The 19,836-nt window shown below is 43.4% G+C and overlaps 1 protein-coding gene across 8 annotated transcripts in view; it reads left to right on the top strand.

Moving 5' to 3' along the window:
* The first annotated feature begins 5,231 nt into the window (after window positions 1–5,231).
* The window catches only part of DOCK6 (dedicator of cytokinesis 6), a 152,582-nt gene continuing 137,977 nt past the window's right edge, over window positions 5,232–19,836 (top strand). For 3 of the 8 annotated variants that reach the window (XM_061582340.1, XM_061582349.1, XM_061582358.1), the window contains exon 1: window positions 5,343–5,807. In XM_061582340.1, the coding sequence (XP_061438324.1) occupies window positions 5,764–5,807 (44 nt within the window). In that variant the 5' untranslated portion in view covers window positions 5,343–5,763. Of the gene's footprint in view, window positions 5,808–19,836 lie in introns of all 8 variants that reach the window. The other 5 variants (XM_061582426.1, XM_061582416.1, XM_061582407.1 and 2 more) reach the window with 5 other exon arrangements.

The raw sequence follows: 19,836 nt of genomic DNA on the forward strand, positions 1-19,836 counted from the left end.
GTAGTGGCAAATTGAGACGTGCAGGGTCCCTTTGTGAGTCATGCCATGCGTCCCACTTCCACCTCTTCTAAGGTTATACCACTGACACAATTTGGGCCTGCATAATTGACTTGGAAAGCTACAGCAATAAAAAACAAAACAAACCCAAGATGTTGTATGGAAGCTTCACCCGCTCATCTCAGTCCTCCTGGATGGATCCCTTCCCATTTGATTCACCAGCACACATCGATTAACCAACTCCCTTGCACACTTCCTTAGTCCCAAAATTACTCATCGGCTTCCACAAGATAATCTTCTCCCCCACCCCGAAACAACACTCACCAGCCAAGTACTGTGGCCTGCAAGTACTTCACAACCTGCCTTTTTGTAATTTCACATAGACAGGGAATAGGAGCTTTGTCAAGTCTCTGACAAACCACCCTGCACGGCTGATAGGCTTGTTTGGTCACAGACTTCATAGGCCAGTCGGCCTTTGTCAGATGAGACGACTACAGGTAACTTTTTCTTTTTTTGAGACAACTCTTTCTCAGTATTAAAGAACGAAGTTAAGCAAGTCTAGGAAGATCAATAGGAAGACAGGAAACTGCCTTATATTGAGTCAGAGCCTGGGTCCACCTTGCTCAGCACTGCCCACACTGACTGGCTGCGGCAATCCAATTTTCAGGCAGGAATCTCTCCCAGCCCTGCCTGGAGATGCCAGGAATTCAACCTGGGATCTTCTGCATGGAAAGCAGATGCTCTGCCACTGCGCTAAGGCCCTTCCCCATTTAAAGCCTATTTTTATCAAGGAATTTTTAAAAAAGCATATTGTGGTTTTAGAAACTCATTTGTTGAAAGATCCTAACCATGCTTCCTCCACCCAAGGTTATGTACATAGAATAATAAAATTACCTTAACTCACATGAAGAGAGACAGTGTGATGTAGTGGTTAAGGTGCTGGACTACGACCTGGGAGACCAGGGTTCCAATCCCCACACAGCCACGAAGCTCCCTGGGTGACCTTGGGCCAGTCACTGCCTCTCAGCCTCAGAGGAAGGCAATGGTGAACCCCCTCTGAATACCGCTTGCCATGAAAACCCTATTCATAGGGTCACCATAAGTCGGGATCGACTTGAAGGCAGTTCATTTCCATTTCAACTCACATGAATTATTTAACTATCATTCTTCTTATATCTAATCTTGTCAAATAATCCAGCCAAAGAAAGAAATTAACAACCTATTTCATCAAGATAAATCTGCTATGATATCATGCAACCCAACCATTTGCATGTTTACTTGTAATCAAGCTCTACTCGCAGTGTTTCTCAACCTTTTTTATTTTTTTGTTGCTGGACTACAACTCCCATCAGCCCCAGTCAGCATGGCCAATGGTCAGGAATTATGGGAACTGTAGTCCAGCAACAAAAAAAATCAATGAAGCTTACTCCCAAGTAAACCAAGTTAGCTTTAACAAGTTGAGAAAATTGCTTCCTCATTTGCTCCTCCCACAGCAGCAGCATCCATTCCCCATAAGGGGCAGATTAAGGCTGTAATCCAATACATAGAAAGTATTATTAAAGCTAGATTAACTAAGCACATAGAAGAACAAGCCTTGCTGAAGCAGAGCCAGCATGGCTTCTGCAAGGGAAAGTCCTGTCTCAGTAACCTATTAGAATTCTTTGAGAGTGTCAACAAGCATATAGATAGAGGTGATCCAGTGGACATAGTGTACTTAGACTTTGAAAAAGTGTTTGACAAGGTACCTCACCAAAGACTTCTGAGGAAGCTTAGCAGTCATGGAATAAGAGGAGAGGTCCTCTTGTGGATAAGGAATTGGTTAGGAAGCAGAAAGCAGAGAGAAGGAATAAACGGACAGTTCTCCCAATGGAGGGCTGTAGAAAGTGGAGTCCCTCAAGGATCGGTATTGGGACCTGTACTTTTCAACTTGTTCATTAATGACCTAGAATTAGGAGTGAGCAGTGAAGTGGCCAAGTTTGCTGACGACACTAAATTGTTCAGGGTTGTTAAAACAAAAAGGGATTGCGAAGAGCTCCAAAAAGACCTCTCCAAACTGAGTGAATGGGCGGAAAAATGGCAAATGCAATTCAATATAAACAAGTGTAAAATTATGCATATTGGAGCAAAAAATCTGAATTTCACATATACGCTCATGGGGTCTGAACTGGTGGTGACCGACCAGGAGAGAGACCTCGGGGTTGTAGTGGACAGCACGATGAAAATGTCAACCCAGTGTGCGGCAGCTGTGAAAAAGGCAAATTCCATGCTAGCGATAATTAGGAAAGGTATTGAAAATAAAACAGCCGATATCATCATGCCGTTGTATAAATCTATGGTGCGGCCGCATTTGGAATACCGTGTACAGTTCTGGTCGCCTCATCTCAGAAAGGACATTATAGAGTTGGAAAAGGTTCAGAAGAGGGCAACCAGAATGATCAAGGGGATGGAGCAACTCCCTTACGAGGAAAGGTTGCAGCATTTGGGGCTTTTTAGTTAGAGAAAAGGCAGGTCAGAGGAGACATGATAGAAGTGTATAAAATTATGCATGGCATTGAGAAAGTGGATAGAGAAAAGTTCTTCTCCCTCTCTCATAATACTAGAACTCGTGGACATTCAAAGAAGCTGAATGTTGGAAGACTCAGGACAGACAAAAGGAAGTACTTCTTTACTCAGCACATAGTTAATCTATGGAATTTGCTCCCACAAGATGCAGTAATGGCCACCAGCTTGGATGGCTTTAAAAGAAGATTAGACAAATTCATGGAGGACAGGGCTATCAATGGCTACTAGCCGTAATGGCTGTGCTGTGCCACCCTAGTCAGAGGCAGCATGCTTCTGAAAACCAGTTGCCGGAAGCCTCAGGAGGGGAGAGTGTTCTTGCACTCGGGTCCTGCTTGCGGGCTTCCCCCAGGCATCTGGTTGGCCACTGTGAGAACAGGATGCTGGACTAGATGGGCCACTGGCCTGATCCAGCAAGCTCTTCTTATGTTCTTACATGTCTACCCAGAAGTAGGGTCCATGGGTTCAATGGAACTTACTCCCAGGTAAATGTGTAGGACTGCAGCCTAAATTTGTTAGAGAGAGAGAGGGAAGACATTGCTTTGAATAATCTGTTGCTCATATAATGAACCAAGGCAAGAAGCACCCATTTTCCTTGTGTTTACAAATTATAATGTTTTGCATCAGGAATACTTTCAGATGCATGGGGAGAAGGGAATCGGAGGGGGGAGAAGGCGGGAAGATCTCACAAACTTCTAAAGCTCATTTTTAAAAAAAAAGAGAGAGAGAGAGAAAGGGCACAATTCTTCATCCCTTTTGAGTGCTTTGCAACTAACGTGCCCCTCCTCCTCTTCTGAAACCTGAACTGATCCATCACCCCTAGGAGGGGTAAAAAACCCAAGAAGCAAGCTCAGCATCCAAGTTCTTCCTAGGATTGGTGATATGAAGTCAAAACAGACATTCCTGGGATTGCAACTGCATTCTACCATCCCCCTGTGTAAACTCCTCCTCTCACCCTTTGTCATCCTCACCACAGTTCTCCCTGTAAATTTCTCTCAAGTGCAGAGTCCCTTGACGCCACCTCCCTCACAAACACATACACACTGCCCTGCTACTGATCTGCCATCTGCTTAATATCTGACACCCACCCCTCCCTGCCGCTGCCATTGGAATTAAGCAGATTTTTTGCCCCACCCAGTGTTGCACCTGGCTGGGGAGCCCACTCCCCTCCTACCTCCTCCTTCACCCTGGTGTGTGTGTGTGTGAGTGGGTGGTGAATTGGAGGGACTGGCAGGGGGCCCCGCTGCTGAAAAAGTAAGGAATGAAGTCCTGATGCATCCCCCCTTCAAAAAACACCTGATCCCAACTCAGTCCACAAGTGATAGCACTGAACTTCTTTGTGGACTTCTTCAGTAGTTTCACATTGGTTTCCCCCTGAAGTTCCTTTGTTTCATTTTGGCCATAAAGGTAAATTACAGAGTGCTCTGTGAGATTGACATACTCCTCTACTGATTTTTTAACATTGTAATTTCTGACAATTGTCAGATTTGTGTCTATTTATCCTTCTGTGCAGACACTGGCCTATTTGCTTAGTCCTTAATAATTTGGTTTCTCTTAATATTTATTTATTTATTTATTCAATTTATATACCGCCCCATAGCCGAAGCTCTCTGGGCGGTTCACAACAAGTAAAACATCTGATATACAATTAAAACCACTTAAAAAAATCACTACCTAACTGTAAGACCCTGACACCAGATCATTTAAGTAAAATAGCAGGAGTTCAAATACAGATCCTGAGAGGGACCCCCCCCATTACTTCTTTTAACACTGCCACTGTTTTCTTAGGAGCTTGGTGTGACAATTTGCCAAATGTTTCTTGAAGCATATATTATCTCCTAGCTCATATTATCTTCATGTTCGTTAATACCCCCACTCCCAACTTTTCTAGAACCTTAGGAAAGGCAAGATGTGACTTTTCTTTACAGAATCCATAATGATTCATTGCTAGCACAGCTTTAGATTCTATTTTTTATATTTTGAGCTTCTCTTATGCTTCTCACATAAGCACACCTATCAATGTACCTGGTTAGAGTGACAAGTCATTTTTAGTGATATATTTTAAAGATAAACAATTTCACATTTTTGGAACATATGTAAACAATACATCTACACCATACATTTAAAGCCCATGACATTGCCAAAGAATTCTGGGAGCTGTAGCTTGTTAAGGGTGCTGAGAATTGTAGCTTTATCAGAGGTAAACTATAGTTCCAAGGATTCTTTGGGGGAAACCATGGGCTTTAAATGTACAGTGTGGGTAACGTATGTTCCCAGGAAGGCTAACAGAGTAGTAAGAAACAACAATTGCAATTTAAAAACCTACTACTGCTAACAATAATATAAAGCATAAAAATTAATATAGTACATTAAAGCAACAAACAAAACCAGCAACAGCCAATTTAAATAAATGGTAAAATCGCACAGTTATAATTTAAAAAACCCAGGGAACTGTATGCATTTTAGTCAATTAATTGATCATTAGAATCGATTAGAATAAATTAGAATCAAGAATTTTGTTCTTGTAGGCAACTTTAAATGAAAAAAAACCCCCACACTTGCCTTGTTTTAGATAATGACTGCATGTGTCAGGGCAGGCATACAGGAATTTCTCTTCCAAAATGCGCTCTTTTGCGCCTACCCAAGCATTTCATTTCTGTGGACAAAATCGATGCCTTTGTCCGGAACCTCTTTTGCCTGATACCTGGCGCGTGGCAGGAGAGACAGCGATGAAGACCGTGCACCCTGCCCATGCTCAGAGGCAGTCTTGTTCTTCACGCTTATTTTCCAGGGCTGACAGCTTTGGTAGCCAGAGCAGGTTCTTACGAGGCTGACGCCCCAGATTTTTCTGCGTGTCCTTTATGCCGGCTCCCGTCCACTCGCCCTTCCTCCTCCTCGCTCAGGTAAACGGTATCTTTCGAGGGCGTGTTTCCGACTGAGAAGGCGCGGGCGGTTGTTTCCGTGCAGCCGGCAGAGGGCGCTTCGATCACGGCCTCAGGCTCCCGCTGACCCCGCCCGGGCTCAGTCCCCTATCCTCAGTATTCGCCGGCGGGTCTCTCCGCTCAGCTTGCTGATCTTCCTCGAGGCTGTCGGTCCCACCGAAGAAGTCGGGCGTCGAGTCGAAAGCAGGAGAGAACACCGAGCCCGCCCTTTGAGAGCCCGCGAATCGAAGGGACGGCGGGCGCGGCTGCGCTAGGCTCGGGCAGAATGGCGGCTCCAGAGCGAAGGGCCTTTGCGCACCGCATTAATCGGTGAGCGACGGACAGACAGGATGCACACATGCACCACTAGCCGCCCAGGAAGGACAAGCCAGGGCTGGTGGGGAGGAGGGAATGGCGTTTTCTTCTTCTGGACTTGATTGGGGAGGGATGTCTTCCATGCCTAAGACATCGCCAACTTAGCGCCCACCCCCATCCCTTCCCTTCCCCTCCCCAGTACCTCTCCGTTCCCGCCTTTCCCTCGCTGAGCCAGGGAGACTCCAAAGGTTGCCTCGGGACTTTCCTTCTGTTTTTATTTTCTCTCTTCCCTTCCTCCCCCCGGAAACAAATGGATTATAGCCTACTCCAGGAAATATTCATAAAAGCTGCTAATCCACAGAAATGGTCCCTCCCCTGTGCATACTTTTGCTAAACAATTTGTGGCTTATTGGCATCTTGGGAGGAAAATGGGTTGGGGGGAAACTTCCTTCCGTTCCTGATCATTTAGAGGCAATGGTTATTTGTTGTGGGTTATCAGTGGGTCCCTGTTCAAAAGACTGAAATACTCTGCTCCAGCTGCCCTTTTCTCCTTCTTCCCTGCTGAGCACCATCATCTGGACTACATGTGTGGATGCTCCTAGCTGCTCAGGTACACCCAGCTGCCTTAGTTGTGTGTACAAAAAGTGAGGTCAGAGAAGTATAATAAGAACACTAAGCCATTTATTCACACATCATCACTGTTTGATAAGGGTTTAATCTACAAAGGAGTTGTTCCCAATCCCTGTTGCAGAATGTGACCATGTGCTAATGGCTATTCCAGGTTAACTTTTCTCTGACTCAGGATGCAATCTTGTGTACTCATTCTAATGTACCCATTCAGGATCTCTGTAGTTTTTTATTATTTATAGCTTGCTGTCAATTCACATGGCCCTTTACAAAGGCCAGGTTCCTGTCCCAAGGAGTTTACAGTCTAACATTTTAAATGGGTGAGACCATAGCAGAGGTAAGGGTAAACATATATTGCAAGGTTAAATATATATTTCAGTGACAAGAAAGGGGTGGGGCATTACATGTAACAGTTACATATATTGCCCACTTCCTTTCCTAGTCACTTATCTAATGGGCTCTGCATCTGTTCGTCTTCACCCTCCCATTTTCCCAGCAGAAGTGGTAGAACACAAGGAGGACTTGATCTACCTTTCAGAAGAAATGTGCTTTATGGTGGAACAATAACTCTAAACACAGGTATTTTGTGGGGATGGAGACATTCTTATGATTGATTGATGATTCATCATCTCCCACTTTCCCCGTCAACATAAAGAGAAACCACATTGATTCAATTGAAGTTCACATGACAGGAACAGTAAAGAGAAAGAGAGACTTTTCAGGGAGGTAGATAGTGCATGTCAGACTGCCAGGATCAGATTATAGAAGGGACTAAAAATATTATTTTCCCAAATATGATTATTTCTGTTATGTATATTGAGAGCTAGTGCAGCATTGTAGTTAAAAGACTGAGCTGGTCCTGCTTTAAATCCTGCTTCTGTTACAAACTCACAAAGTGGCCTTAAACAACTCCTCAGCCTATATGGGCTTTTGTGGCTTGCTGGGGGGGGGATGTCGGATCACTTGAGTCCCAGATATTTTTTCCATAGATAATTTTTTCCTACCCTGTTCTCCCCCCTCTTGACTACAAATGTGTCCACATGCTTTTGCACCCATTTTGCTAATATAGGGAATGATTACTAAAGCCCAGGGGGGAATCTTCTTGCTGCTTCTGTGCATGATATGCTGTTCTGGCTTTGTCCTGTTGTGAAGGGATGGACTAGTGGTCTTGCTTAGTATGAGGCAGCTTCCAGTGTTCATATAGATTAGGAAAACACTGCTTTAGTTGGATGTTAGCCACCTTTGTTTGCGGGAAGAATTGACAGTACAGTCTTATGCATGTCTACTCAGAAGTAAGATCCATTGAGTTCAATAGATGGTTGGCATTTAGCTTGGTATACAGTATTGATCAGCCTTCCCCAACTTGATACCCTCCAGATGTTATTGACTGCAACTCCCTTCGGCCCCTTCCAGCATAGTTGTAGACCAAAATATTTGGAGGCATCAGGTTAGGGAAGACATAGATGGTGCTTGCAGTATTTTAGAAGACTAATATCAGAATAGTAACATATAGTCTTTTGGATATTTAGAAGCTGACTTTGGGGAACATTGAAATGTAGCTCATTCTCAGTTTGTTTGGGGAGCAATACATGAAGAGAGGAAAGGCTGAGAATAGCTCCCAGTTGCTGTGGAAACAGTTTTGCTTAGGGGTTGTGAGAAAGGAACCTTTCTGTCTTTGTCCAGATGAAATACGTGCTAATGAGCTGGAGGCTTGGCCAGAAAAGATCTAGATTGTCTTAAAGTGGGCTTTAATGCTGAAGAAGGAGAGAGAGACCTTTGCTTTGTCTCACAGATGAGCAAGGCTAATCTCTTCCTTGGGGTTGTATGTTTGGATAAGCCTGTGACTTTTTAGGAAGTTCTCATGTTTCCAGCTTGGGAGTAAACATGTTTGTGGGAGCAAATCCTTAGTGAACAACCAGAAATGCTTTCTTCAGTCTCAGTCCCAGTCCCATCAACCTTCTTGTGTTTGAATTGTGATATGGGAAGGATGGAAACAGTGTCTTCCCCTACTTTTGTCAGGAGAGAGCCTTGGCAGTTGTGCTATGATTTTTCTTGCACCTATTTTTCTCCATTTGTTTCCTGCTTTTACTTCCTTTTGACCACTCACTGGAAAGTTCAAGCTAATGCTGTTGGAATTAAGCCTAATGGTTACTGTTGTTGCTTGAGTGGTTTGTGACTCCTTCTTTTTGCAGTTCATTTATACTTGAGCAGCAGTTTTTAAAAGCACAATGTTCTCTCTTTTCCTGCCACCCCAACCTTTCTTCCCTTAAATGCTAGTGGGCAACAAATACCTTAAAAGTGTCTGGTGCCTGTTTGTGAAGCAGACGGCATTGCGTGGAGCCTCAGAGTGACTTTAGTTCTGGCTGAAGTTGAGGGTGAATAATTTGGGATGGCTTCTGGCACTCTGGTTCTGTCACTGCTCTTGGATGTCACTTTTATTAAGCCAATGCAGTCAGATTTGCTCCTCCATTGCTTTGAGAGGAGTAATGTAGACCTTTCCTCTCCACAGGGGCATTCTGATAAGACTCAGACCTCATTGCCTACAATTTTCTCCCCAAGTACAACCATGTGTGTGTGGATAAAAAAACTGCCAACTTAGGATACATTTGATCGTGTGGACTTTAGTCTACAAAAGCTTATGCTGTGATAAATTAGTTTTTCAGGTGCTATGAGACTCTTTGTATTCAAGGATGATTCTGAATAGATGAGGAAATAAGGTTGTATTTGACAGTTTCTGCCATGAAAGCCTATGGCACATAAATATCTGATATATTTTATGTGTTCTTTCATCTATCTACTCAGTCATCCAGGTTGCTTACATGGACATATCTTAGTTTGAGCAGTGGAACTGTGTCATGTGCCTTCACACAGTTAACTAACTTGCAAAGTCCCTTTTTGTCCCTGCTTCTCATAGTACTGAGCTTCAGGCTTATTTCCCATCAGTAGTGTTAATTCTGCTAGTGTATGCAGCGAGATGCTGGCAGCTATTGGAGCTATTGTGGTCCATGGAAGAAAGGGAATAGCAGTATATACAGGATCGAGCACTGCTCATATATATTTTAGGGCAAGGGTTGGCTGACATCAGACTTGTGTTATTCTATATATATATACTAGGATCCACATGGTCCAATGATGTATGTTAAGTTTACAAAGGAAGAGTGCATTCTCAGGATATCTTAAAGAGTTAACTAACCAGTTTTGTGAACCAAAATATTTTATGCTTGCTTAAAAAGGATCATTGATAAAGTATGGTTTAATAAACCAAGGCCCACTTAGTCCAGCATTTTTATTTATTTTTGCTGGAATCCCAGCAATCAGATGGGAGTCAGTTTACCAAAAATTGTTCAGTGAACCACAGTCTGCCTTCTGCCCTTTGTTGTTGTTATGCGCCTTCGTCGATTACAACTTATGGCGACCCTATGAATCTGCGATCTCCAAGAGCATCTCTTATAAACCACCCTGTTCAGATCTTGTAAGTTCAGGTCTGTGGCTTCCTTGATGGAATCAATCCATCTCTTGTTTGGCCTTCCTCTTTTTCTACTCCCTTCTGTTTTTCCCAGCATTATTGTCTTTGCTACTGAAACATGTCTTCTCATGATGTGTCCAAAGTATGATAACCTTAGTTTCATCATTTTAGCTTCTCAATTTTTTTCTTCCATACGCATCTCTCTCCATTGTTTTCTATGGGTACTTTCTGCCCAGAAGAGGAAAAAGGGTTAAAAAGAAACAAAGTTATGCAGGCTGGGAGTCCAGGAGTTGTCTGTGGTTGAAGTGGGGGGGGGGACTACCTTCAAGGGTTTTCATGGTAAGCGATGTTCAGAGGGGGTTTACCATTGCCTTCCTCTGAGGCTGAGAGGCAGTGACTGGCCCAAGGTCACCCAGTGAGCTTGATGGCTGTGTGGGGATTCGAACCCTGGTCTCCTAGGTCGTAGTCCAACACCTTAACCACTACACCACACTGGCTCTCGTGGTTGAAGGTAGGTGAGCCATAAAATGTTGAAAATGTCAAAAGAGAAAGAAAGAGAAAATAAATGGAGGAAAGCATGAATTGCTATGCTTGGGGGCCTTATCAGCTTATAGGATGAGGTGAGCAATATGGACAAGAAACTCTCCTCCCCCCCCCCATGTATACAGGCTTGTAGCCAGCCTAAAAGTTGGGAGTGGAGAGAAAAAATTAAGGGGGAGGGGAGAAAATTCTGTAATAAAATTTAATTATTTGTAAAAAAAAGTAATGGCAGCCTGCCCTGAGCCCTTTATTAGAGTGGGGGAAGATTTCAGGAAGATGGAAAAGAGAGAAGGTGTCTTCTGTGAGCTCCAAACAGTGCTATGAGGTTCATGTTCCAAGCTTCTGTTGGAGGCTGGAACATTTTGCTGTGGATCCCTCACTTGTCCCTTTCTGATTTTGAAGTAGATAACATGCTTATCAGAGTAGATAACATGCTTCAGAACTGAGAGGAACACCTATGGGCAGAAACTAAATAAAAATGTGTACTTAGTTGTTGGTAAAGTAAACATCTTGACAATCAAGTGCTGGCCTTCCAGGTAATGCCCCAGGAAAAATGAATAATTTATTTATGTGTTTGCTAGTCAGACATGATGCACAACTAGTATTGTTGTTGAGGTTCACTTAGTTAAGCTTAGCAACAATAAAGGGGCAGAAGAGGAAGAGAAAGAAATTGCCTCTGCATCACTTGAGCTTTATAGGTCCTGACCACCTTAAGATTGTGTCTGAAACACTGTAGGGAAAGGAGGGGAGAGAGCCTGTCCAGTTTAGGTAGTCTGGGCTTGGAATTCTGAATTCATGAATGGCTGTTGCTGCACCTGAAGCTGAGAATGGTACAGCCTTAAATACCAGATAAAGTTGCTTGAACACTGCCCCTGCAATCTGACTTTTAGGAATGAAAGTGGTTTCAGGAGCACTGCCAAAGCTGCCAGTCTGAACAAACCTGACAGGTGTTACATTCAAATATTACAAAGTTGAGACAACTTTGAAATATCTTGTTGTGTGGAATGGACTTGGAAACCAAGATAGATTGGAGCGTCTTTTCTATCCTATAAACTTTCATGAGACATATAAGTTTATAGGACTTACAAGAATCATAAGAATTATAAGATTATAGGATCATGATTTTCAAATTCTAAATAGTAGCTTCAAGGAGAGGACCGAGAGATGTATATCCTCCCCCCCCCCGCTGCTTGTGATACGTTGCTGTTCAGTTAATGCAATCCATAGTGCCATTGATGGTGGGGAGTGCTACTGTCAAGCCAGTGAGCACGGTACCAGCGTGTGCAGAAGAAATGAATGAGCCATCAGTCTGTTTGGTCCAGTGCTCTGGAGCAATCAGGCGTGGTGGTGGTGTCACTTTGGAAAATGTTTTGCTTTATTCAGCTTGGCAGGCAACAGCACATGCAAGGAATAATTTATGGCTTGTGGCTTTATAACTGGTTATTCTTCCACCTCAAAGGAGAAAAGACAACCTCCGAAAAACTTTAGGGTGGCTGCATCTAATCTCTCCTCTAGGCTATTTGGGCTGGGGAGCATCGCAGTTAAAATCAGCAGGAATTAATTCAGGGTAGAACCATACATTACTTAAAACGTGTAACCCAGACAGCAGCTTCAACTCGGAAAAAGCAGTTTGGGGAAAGGTATGATTTGGAGTGGAAAAATGATGGTAAACATGCATCTTGAACGCTCTAGGGGGCGGACAGCAGATGTTTCTGTGCTCCAGATCACCTCATCCTTATGCTGCTTTTTCCTAATCAAGGTTCTGTTGTATGACATGTAGTTCTTGCCTTCACTTTAGTATTGGAGAGTTAGTCTCTGGGACCAGTATGCAAAGAATTCTTTTGAACTTGCTTTAAGTTCTGAATAGGAAAAGAAAGAATCTCTAGCTCTGTAATTGGGAACGATAAATTCTGGGTTCTGGGGAAATTGTGCCAATTAGCCATATTTCGTGATCAGGTACTGATAGGATTCTTGAAAAGTTCTGCTCATGGGTTGTACCAGGTGATGAAGGTCAACTTGCTGTCTGCTGGGAGTTTTACTTAGCCCCTCCCTTTGACCTGTAAATGTGTTCTCAAGCTGTTCCAGTCATGAATGCTAGAAACATTTTTGGGGGGGCTGGGGGCTTGGGAAAAGAAACATTCATGTGCATAGTGACCTTCCGTCTTTGCTCATGGCAATGTTAATGAACTCTGATATGCTTTGGCCATGCAAATCCCTAAGCCCCTTTAAAGGTCTGTTAAAGAAACTGCCCTCATAGTATCATCAGTTACTTACATGCTAATTATACCTAGAATAATTTTTTTAATATTCACATTTTTCAACACTGAGAATTGTTTGCCCAATTGCTGCTAAGTTAACTCGCATGTTGAGGCTAAAGTGCCACGCTGAGCTGTTTGGAGAATGTGCAGGATACAAATGCAATTAGTATTATTCAGAGATGGTTACCTTGGGTGCTGTCCTCAGATACTAAGAAGAAAGGATTCTGGAACTTTTAAGCAATTGTTTATGTAGTTGATTATGCTTGACTTCAGCTCCTGAGAAAGAGATCAGAATAAACACAGTGGATAATGGAATGGGGAGAGAAAATAAACTTCTCTGTTATCAAGTGCCTTTTCCATTCATATCTCATGCAGTCTTGACAGCTGTTACAATTGCATAGATGCAAATTTCCTGCACGTGGATTGGTGGTAGGCAGTTGAAACAATATTGTTCCTTTTGACCTGATCCAAGAGTATCATTGGGAAAAGCATGGAAGTGGTGGCTTGTGTGGACATCTTGATCCATGCTGAGGGCCATGTAAGAAATACTTTGCATACCTAACAGATGTCAATCCACAGTTGATTATGATTGTATTATGACAGTTGATTATGATTATTTGGACTTCCATCTTTGTTTTAATTTGCTCGCCATTTCTGGCACATCCCATTTTCTATACTAATACCCTGTAGTTGGGTACTAAAAATAAATCTTGTTTCTAATGTAAGGCTTTAAGTAAATGCTGGGGAGGAATGGTGTGTGATGCATGCTTCCCCCCCCCGTCCTGCTTTTAGCTTTAAAATTTCCCTCCTGTTAGACATTGAATATATCTCATTCCCATCATTTCAGTGCTGTAGTTGATGCCTGTGTGTTCCGACATCCAGTCTCTTGTGGGTGCTGCCTGAATTAGTTGTTACTTTAGGGGCACAGTGTGGTCTGATCTGATGTGGATCTGTGTGGGTGGATAGTCTTTCCGTGCAGCAGACATTTGCACTTGGTTGCTTTTCAGATCATTCCTAGTCTGTGATGTAATGTCACAGTGTTTTCCTTTCGCTCAGGAGTTATATGCATTGTTCTGCATGGATTCACTGATAAAGCAACTTCCTTAGCTAAAGGAAAGGGTGAGGTAGTTTCCTGGACCAATCCCCAAGAACCTAAGGCCTTGCATGTTTCCTTCCAGGCTGCAAAGTTCTCTCCTAATTACAGTTTATTTACAACCTCCTGCTTCCTATCCTTCCTTCTCCAAATGCCCTTTGATCTTGTTGGGGATGGGGAGTGGGGTGGGGAGGACATGCAGTTCCTGCTGTTGATTGAAGAACAAGTTTTCAAAAGCATGTCATAGTAGACTATGAAGTGGTCCATAGCAGGGGTTTTGATGATGATGATGATGATATACCACTATATATATATGAACGTAATTGTGATTAACAAAACAGAGGTTTTTATTGCATTATCAAAACATTTCAGCCTTCATCAGCTGCTAACATACAAATGCTGTAACCAAGGTGGCAGTTATAGAGCTTTGAGGATGGAATGCTCAGAGGGGCCTCATTTGCTAGAGCTCAGTGATGCTGGTACTGTCCTCCAGGTTTCAGGCCATGTGGTACCAATGTGTCAAGAGAGTAAATCCAAAAATTCTCCCTTTTAGTCAATGCTGCTGGATCTGTTGGCATCTCTATCGCTGTTATAGAAAAGTCTAACAGGCTGTGGCCCTCGATGTTGAAATGTTTTTCAACTGGTTGCTCCACTTTTTTTGTTAAGATTGCTGATTTGTGGTTTCTGAAGCGTGTGCATAGGTTAGTTGTGGTTTTTCCTACGTATTGGATATGACATCCTGGTCTTTTGCATTCGATGACATAAATTATATTGCAGGACCTGCAGGTGATGTTGTGTTTGATGTAATATGTCCTGCCTGTCCTAGTGCTTGTAAAACTGGCTGTCTCCCTGAGGTTCACACAGGTGATACAGCGTTTGGAGTGACAAGGATGAGACCCTGGATTGGTGACAGGTGGCTTAAGCACAGCTCTCACCAACAGTCTGCGCAAATTAGGAGGTTGGCAAAATGCTATAACAGGAGGCCTGCTGATGGCTCTAGCAAGATGTTCAGAGTTTGCCAGCAATGGGTAGTTCTCCTTGATTGCTCAGTGATAGTTAGGAGATAGATGCTGGATGGAAATCCACCACAAATGGAATCCGTTGCTCTCTGCTCTTTAACACCTCAGTATGATGGAGGAGGTTTTCTCTGGACAGAATGGAGGCATGGTGGATGTTGCAATTGATCATATGTGGAGGATATCCTCTTAGAAGAAGGTGTTCTTTAAGTTCACTGATCTTTCTCTGATATTTCTCTTCAGTGTTGCAAATAAGGTTGATTCTCAGAGCTAAGCTATACACAATGTTTTTCTTTATATGCTTAGGATGGCAGGATTTCTAGTTTAAATAGGTGTGGGCATCAGTGGGTTTGCTGTAGAGATCAGTGGCTATTTTGTTGTTTTCAATGGTGAGGAGGACATCCAGAAAAGGGATGTGCGGATTGTCATTTGTACTATTAAATGTAAACTTAATAGATGGATGGATAGAGTTGATGTAATTTTTAAATTGTTCTAAACTCTTTACCATTTGTCCAGACCATAAAGATGTCATCAATGTATCACCACCATATAAGTGGTTTGTTGATGGCCGTTTTGAGGATCTCCTGTTCCAGTTTACCCATAAAAGAGATTTGCGTGTGATGGGGCCATGCAAGTCCCCATAGCTGTGCCTTGTGCGAGTCCCCATAGCTGTGCCTTGTAGTTGCAGGTAGTGTTCTCCATTGAATGTAAAGTTGTTACAAGTCAGGACTAGCGTAGCTAAAGTTGTGAGAACCTCTGTTGGAGGATTGTTCATATCTCTGGTGTTAAGGAACTCATTTAAAGCCTGAATCCCATCATTATGTGGTATATTGGTGTGAAGAGATGTGACATCTAAAGTAGCTAGTATAGTATTGTTGTGGAATTGATACTGCTTGTTTAAAGACTCGATTTTAAGCAAGAAGTCCTTGGTGTCTTTGATATATGATGGAATACACACACACACACACACACACACACATAGACACATCAAAGTATAAATGAGCATAAAGCTCAACAATAAAGCTAAAGCAAAAATATTTAAAAACTAACTCCCAAGCTGATATAAAAATAACTTCTGTCCTCCTGACCCTTATGCTCAACCCAAAGGGCCAGAAAGTCTTCTGAAAGTTTGAAGGCTTCCAGGGCTGGAGGGTGAGGCAAGGCAGGTGGAAATAGCCCTCCCCCGATAACAAAGTCTCTCTCCCCTCATCCCCGTGAACTTTCCAACGCAATAAAATAAATTGCATTTATTTATAAGGATCTATAGCTTTCATCTATAGCTGAACAGGGTGGTTCCTGACAGATGCTCTTGGAGGTCACTGAGTCATAGGGTCGCCATAAGTCGTAGTCGACTTGAAGGCACATAACAACACCATAGCTTTCATCAGATTCTCAAAGGGGTCTGTGACCCAAAAAAGATAACCACTGGCCTATAGATGAGACCTATTCTCTGCCCTTTCTTATTTTGTTTACAAACTGTTCCCAGGTTAAAATGCCATGGCACTCCTTGTTTTGTTGCATTTGCACAGAGTTTTTTTATTTCTCTGTCCCTTATTTCACTCATGGAGAATCCCTCCCACTCCAAGTGTTGTTAAGTGTGTATCCTGCCCTTTCCCTAATGCTCAGGTGATCTTGAGACTGTAATACACACAGTTTGTGCGATAACATTTTAAAAAATGTGATCCAGGAGATCTGAGGTATGGATTTCAGAAGCTGGAAACTGAGATTGCAGCCTCTGGCCTAATTTCATCTGGGTGGGGGAAGCCTAGAGGGAGAGAGAGGAGGAGGAGGGGTGAAATCTGAAGAAGAAAAAAGCCAAAAGCAGATGCAGTGATGGAAGGGGGGGAAAGACCTTTGGAGGCAATCAGTTCAGACCTCTGGCAAGAGCAATCTGTCCCACACCTGTCAGCCGATTAGTGGGGAGAGGGGTCAGAGAGAGAGAGAGAGAGAGAGAGAGGGTGGTGTGTGTTTTTTAGCTGTGGCCACACCACTGCTGGCTTGGACCCCCCCCCCAGCATGCAGCCTCCAACAGATTTCCCTGAAGGAATACGGCCCTTGATAGAAAAAAGGTTACCCGCTCCTGTTCTAGTTTATTATGATCCTGACACACACATCCCCCCCTCCTCAATCTCTCCTAGCCCTCTAGAAGCCAGTCTACTATTGAATAGTATGGTCAAAGCTAATTTAGTACCCTGGACAGAAGCACGGACATGTGCATATGGAGAATTATATTGAGAATTAAACATGAGAATACTTTCAAATGAATGTGTTGGAGGGGACTGAGAGCTGGTCCTATGAGTGCAGGGAGCTGAAGTAGATTACCTAGTTAGGGCTCTTTTCAGCTCTGTCATTCTGTTGAGAGGGCCACAGTTTTTTGTCCCTCAGATGCCCATTTGCTGGCTATGGATTAGCAACCGCTCTCCTCCTACCCAGATGTTGTAAGGGACCAACAAAACACTCTGGTACGTTATTGAGTTGTTTGTCGCATTTCAACATGGTAAAGATACCAGGTGATTTATTTGTCAGTTCAAGTAGTCAGTATTTCAATTCACTTCATTCTTGCTTGGTAAGATCTGGTATTTATCATATAGATGATTGATTAGGGTAGCAGATGTGTGAGGGGTGTGTGCATCCAACCTCTACGCCCAACAGTCTCTCCTTCCCCTGAGCGTGCTGACTCCATTGTGTAGAGGTTGTCGGGGTTCCCAATTGTGGGCTTTCCCTTCAGACTTTCACACTGAGTATCAAATGTCTGAAGTGCAGCCAGAATCCATGGAGACACTGAGGGCAGGGCTAGCCTGTGCACCCCATCCTACACAAGGTTGCTCAAACACCTAAATGGGACTGGTATAGGCAGGAATAACATTTGTAGAATACTCAGATTTATTTGGAAGGACCCTCAAGATACCAGCATAATGGGGCAAGCGTTAAATGTGAAACCTCTAAGTTTAAAAAGAGAGTTCTGTAGGTCTGCAGCATGACTCAGACATAGGGAAAAGTCAGCTCTGGGGGGAATAATTGGTTAGCACCCATCAACTCTTCTCCAGGCCCTGAAACTATATTGCAGCTGGTTGAAAAATGTTTACAGCTTTGGAATAAGGAGAAGGATGATCGTATAAACATGTATGTCCTGCATTATGTTATTTTTTAAAAAATGAAGGGAACACAACCTGCCTGAAGCACAAGGTGGGGTCTGGGAAGACTCAACATTTGGTTTGCTGGCATGCGTGTCTGTCATGCAGATTGAAAAGCTAAACTCACACCGGCGATTAAGACTGACATGGTGCTGATCTTGTCTCATAGCAATACATTAGTTTGTCTCAAAGTGATACATTAATGTTCATTATATGGTAAAATCATTTAGTAGTGACTGAAAATGCAAGACTATATCCATAAAGCTCTGATGTCCTGGGTCTGGCTGTGAACTCTTTCTTCCATGGCCCAGTACCCAGTTCTCCCTTCTGCTGCAATGGGAAAAGCATCTATGCCTGGCAGGTGACATCCCAGCTATTAATTAATTCATTCATTTGAAATATTTTTTAAGTGCCATTCATCCAGAGTTTCCAAGCAGGGGAGGGGGTATTGGATTCATGGTGAACCATTGAAACTGTCAGTACATAACTAATAGTGAGCCAAATGAAATGTTTTTCATGCAGTGAAAACCAGAGGAAATGATATTTGTATATTTGTGTGTGTGCGTGTGTGTGTGTGTTTAGCATAAATAGCTTGGGAAAATGTTGATGAGACAACAAGCCAAGATGGCCAAAAATACAACTTGTATTTTAAGACATAGAGCCGTATTCAACTAACTCGTTGCACTAGTGGAAGCTAGCACACTAACCCAACAGGACATCCCCTTTCTATTCTCATGTGCCCCCATGCTGTCCCCAAATCTGCTCCAGAGGGTCAGGAGACTCCCCCCCCCGAACAGTGCACAGGGGCAGGGGGATGAGAGGGGAGATTGTTCCATCCGTGCAAGGATCTCTGCTTGCCTGGTGGAACAATCTCCTTAGAGCTATGTTGAATACAACCCATAGGCTTCCTTTGTTATAGGGACTGATACTTCCATGTTCTTGTAGCCAATATGATTGACTGTATTAATGCCTTTGAAAAGAATTTAAGTGCTGCTGCACAAGGACTGTAGCCTTGAGTAAGGTTTCAGATTTCTTCTGTACCTCAACATTTTTGTGCAAGGAGTATTTGTCTCTTCTAAGAAGCATCCAGTAATTGTTTGGCATTGTGGTTCTGAGGATAAGGAAGAACTGACTATTCAGGTTGTGTTTTGCTTCTCCTTTGATTCTGGAATCCTGCCTCCATTTTGTTTTACATTGCACCATGATGAAATGTTCCTACAGATGGCATTGTAACTTGTCTTTTGTGGAAGCAGTATTCTGTTGGGCAATTGTCTAGAATTCCTTGTCTGCTTCTGCCTAGGGTTCCAAGGCCATGGGAGTGTCTTGCACAGGTCCAGGAAGTGTCAAACATGGGGGTTCACAGAGGCATGCAGCTAATGAACAGATAAGGCCAGACCATACATCTGCCAAGCAGGAGGAACCAGGGAGTCAGCCAGCGTGTTTTAACATTTGGGAAATGCCAAAGGAGGAAGCAGAGAACTCCTTAAGGGAGTCCAAATGTCCAGAAACCAAGAGATCCGATCAGGCAGAGCAGGGTTCAAGGCATGGGTTTAACAAGAGAGCTGGAGTAATGTCTGCAGCAAGGCTTGACGTTGGCTCTAGCAAGGAGTCTCCTTCCAGCCTTTTGTACTCTGCATGCTGGCCCAGGTGCTTCCAATCAGCCTTGTGAGCTCTCTTGGTCCTTAATCGTGCTGATTGCCTTCGTTGCTGCAACACCTGTTGGTGTCTTCTCTCTGCTGGGGAAGGGGCAGCCTCCTGGTCACTTCCTGGTTCTGGCAGACTGGCTCCCTCGGGCTTGTCTCTTTTCTGGTGAAGGGTCCTGGGCTGTCTCCCTGCTTGTCCCTGTCCTGGCTCTGTGGTGTCCCATTCCTCTCCTCTTCGGATGAGTCCTCTGAGGGGGGCATGCCAGG

This window comes from Rhineura floridana, chromosome 1 (assembly GCF_030035675.1).
Source record: "Rhineura floridana isolate rRhiFlo1 chromosome 1, rRhiFlo1.hap2, whole genome shotgun sequence".
NCBI classification, from domain to species: domain Eukaryota; kingdom Metazoa; phylum Chordata; class Lepidosauria; order Squamata; family Rhineuridae; genus Rhineura; species Rhineura floridana.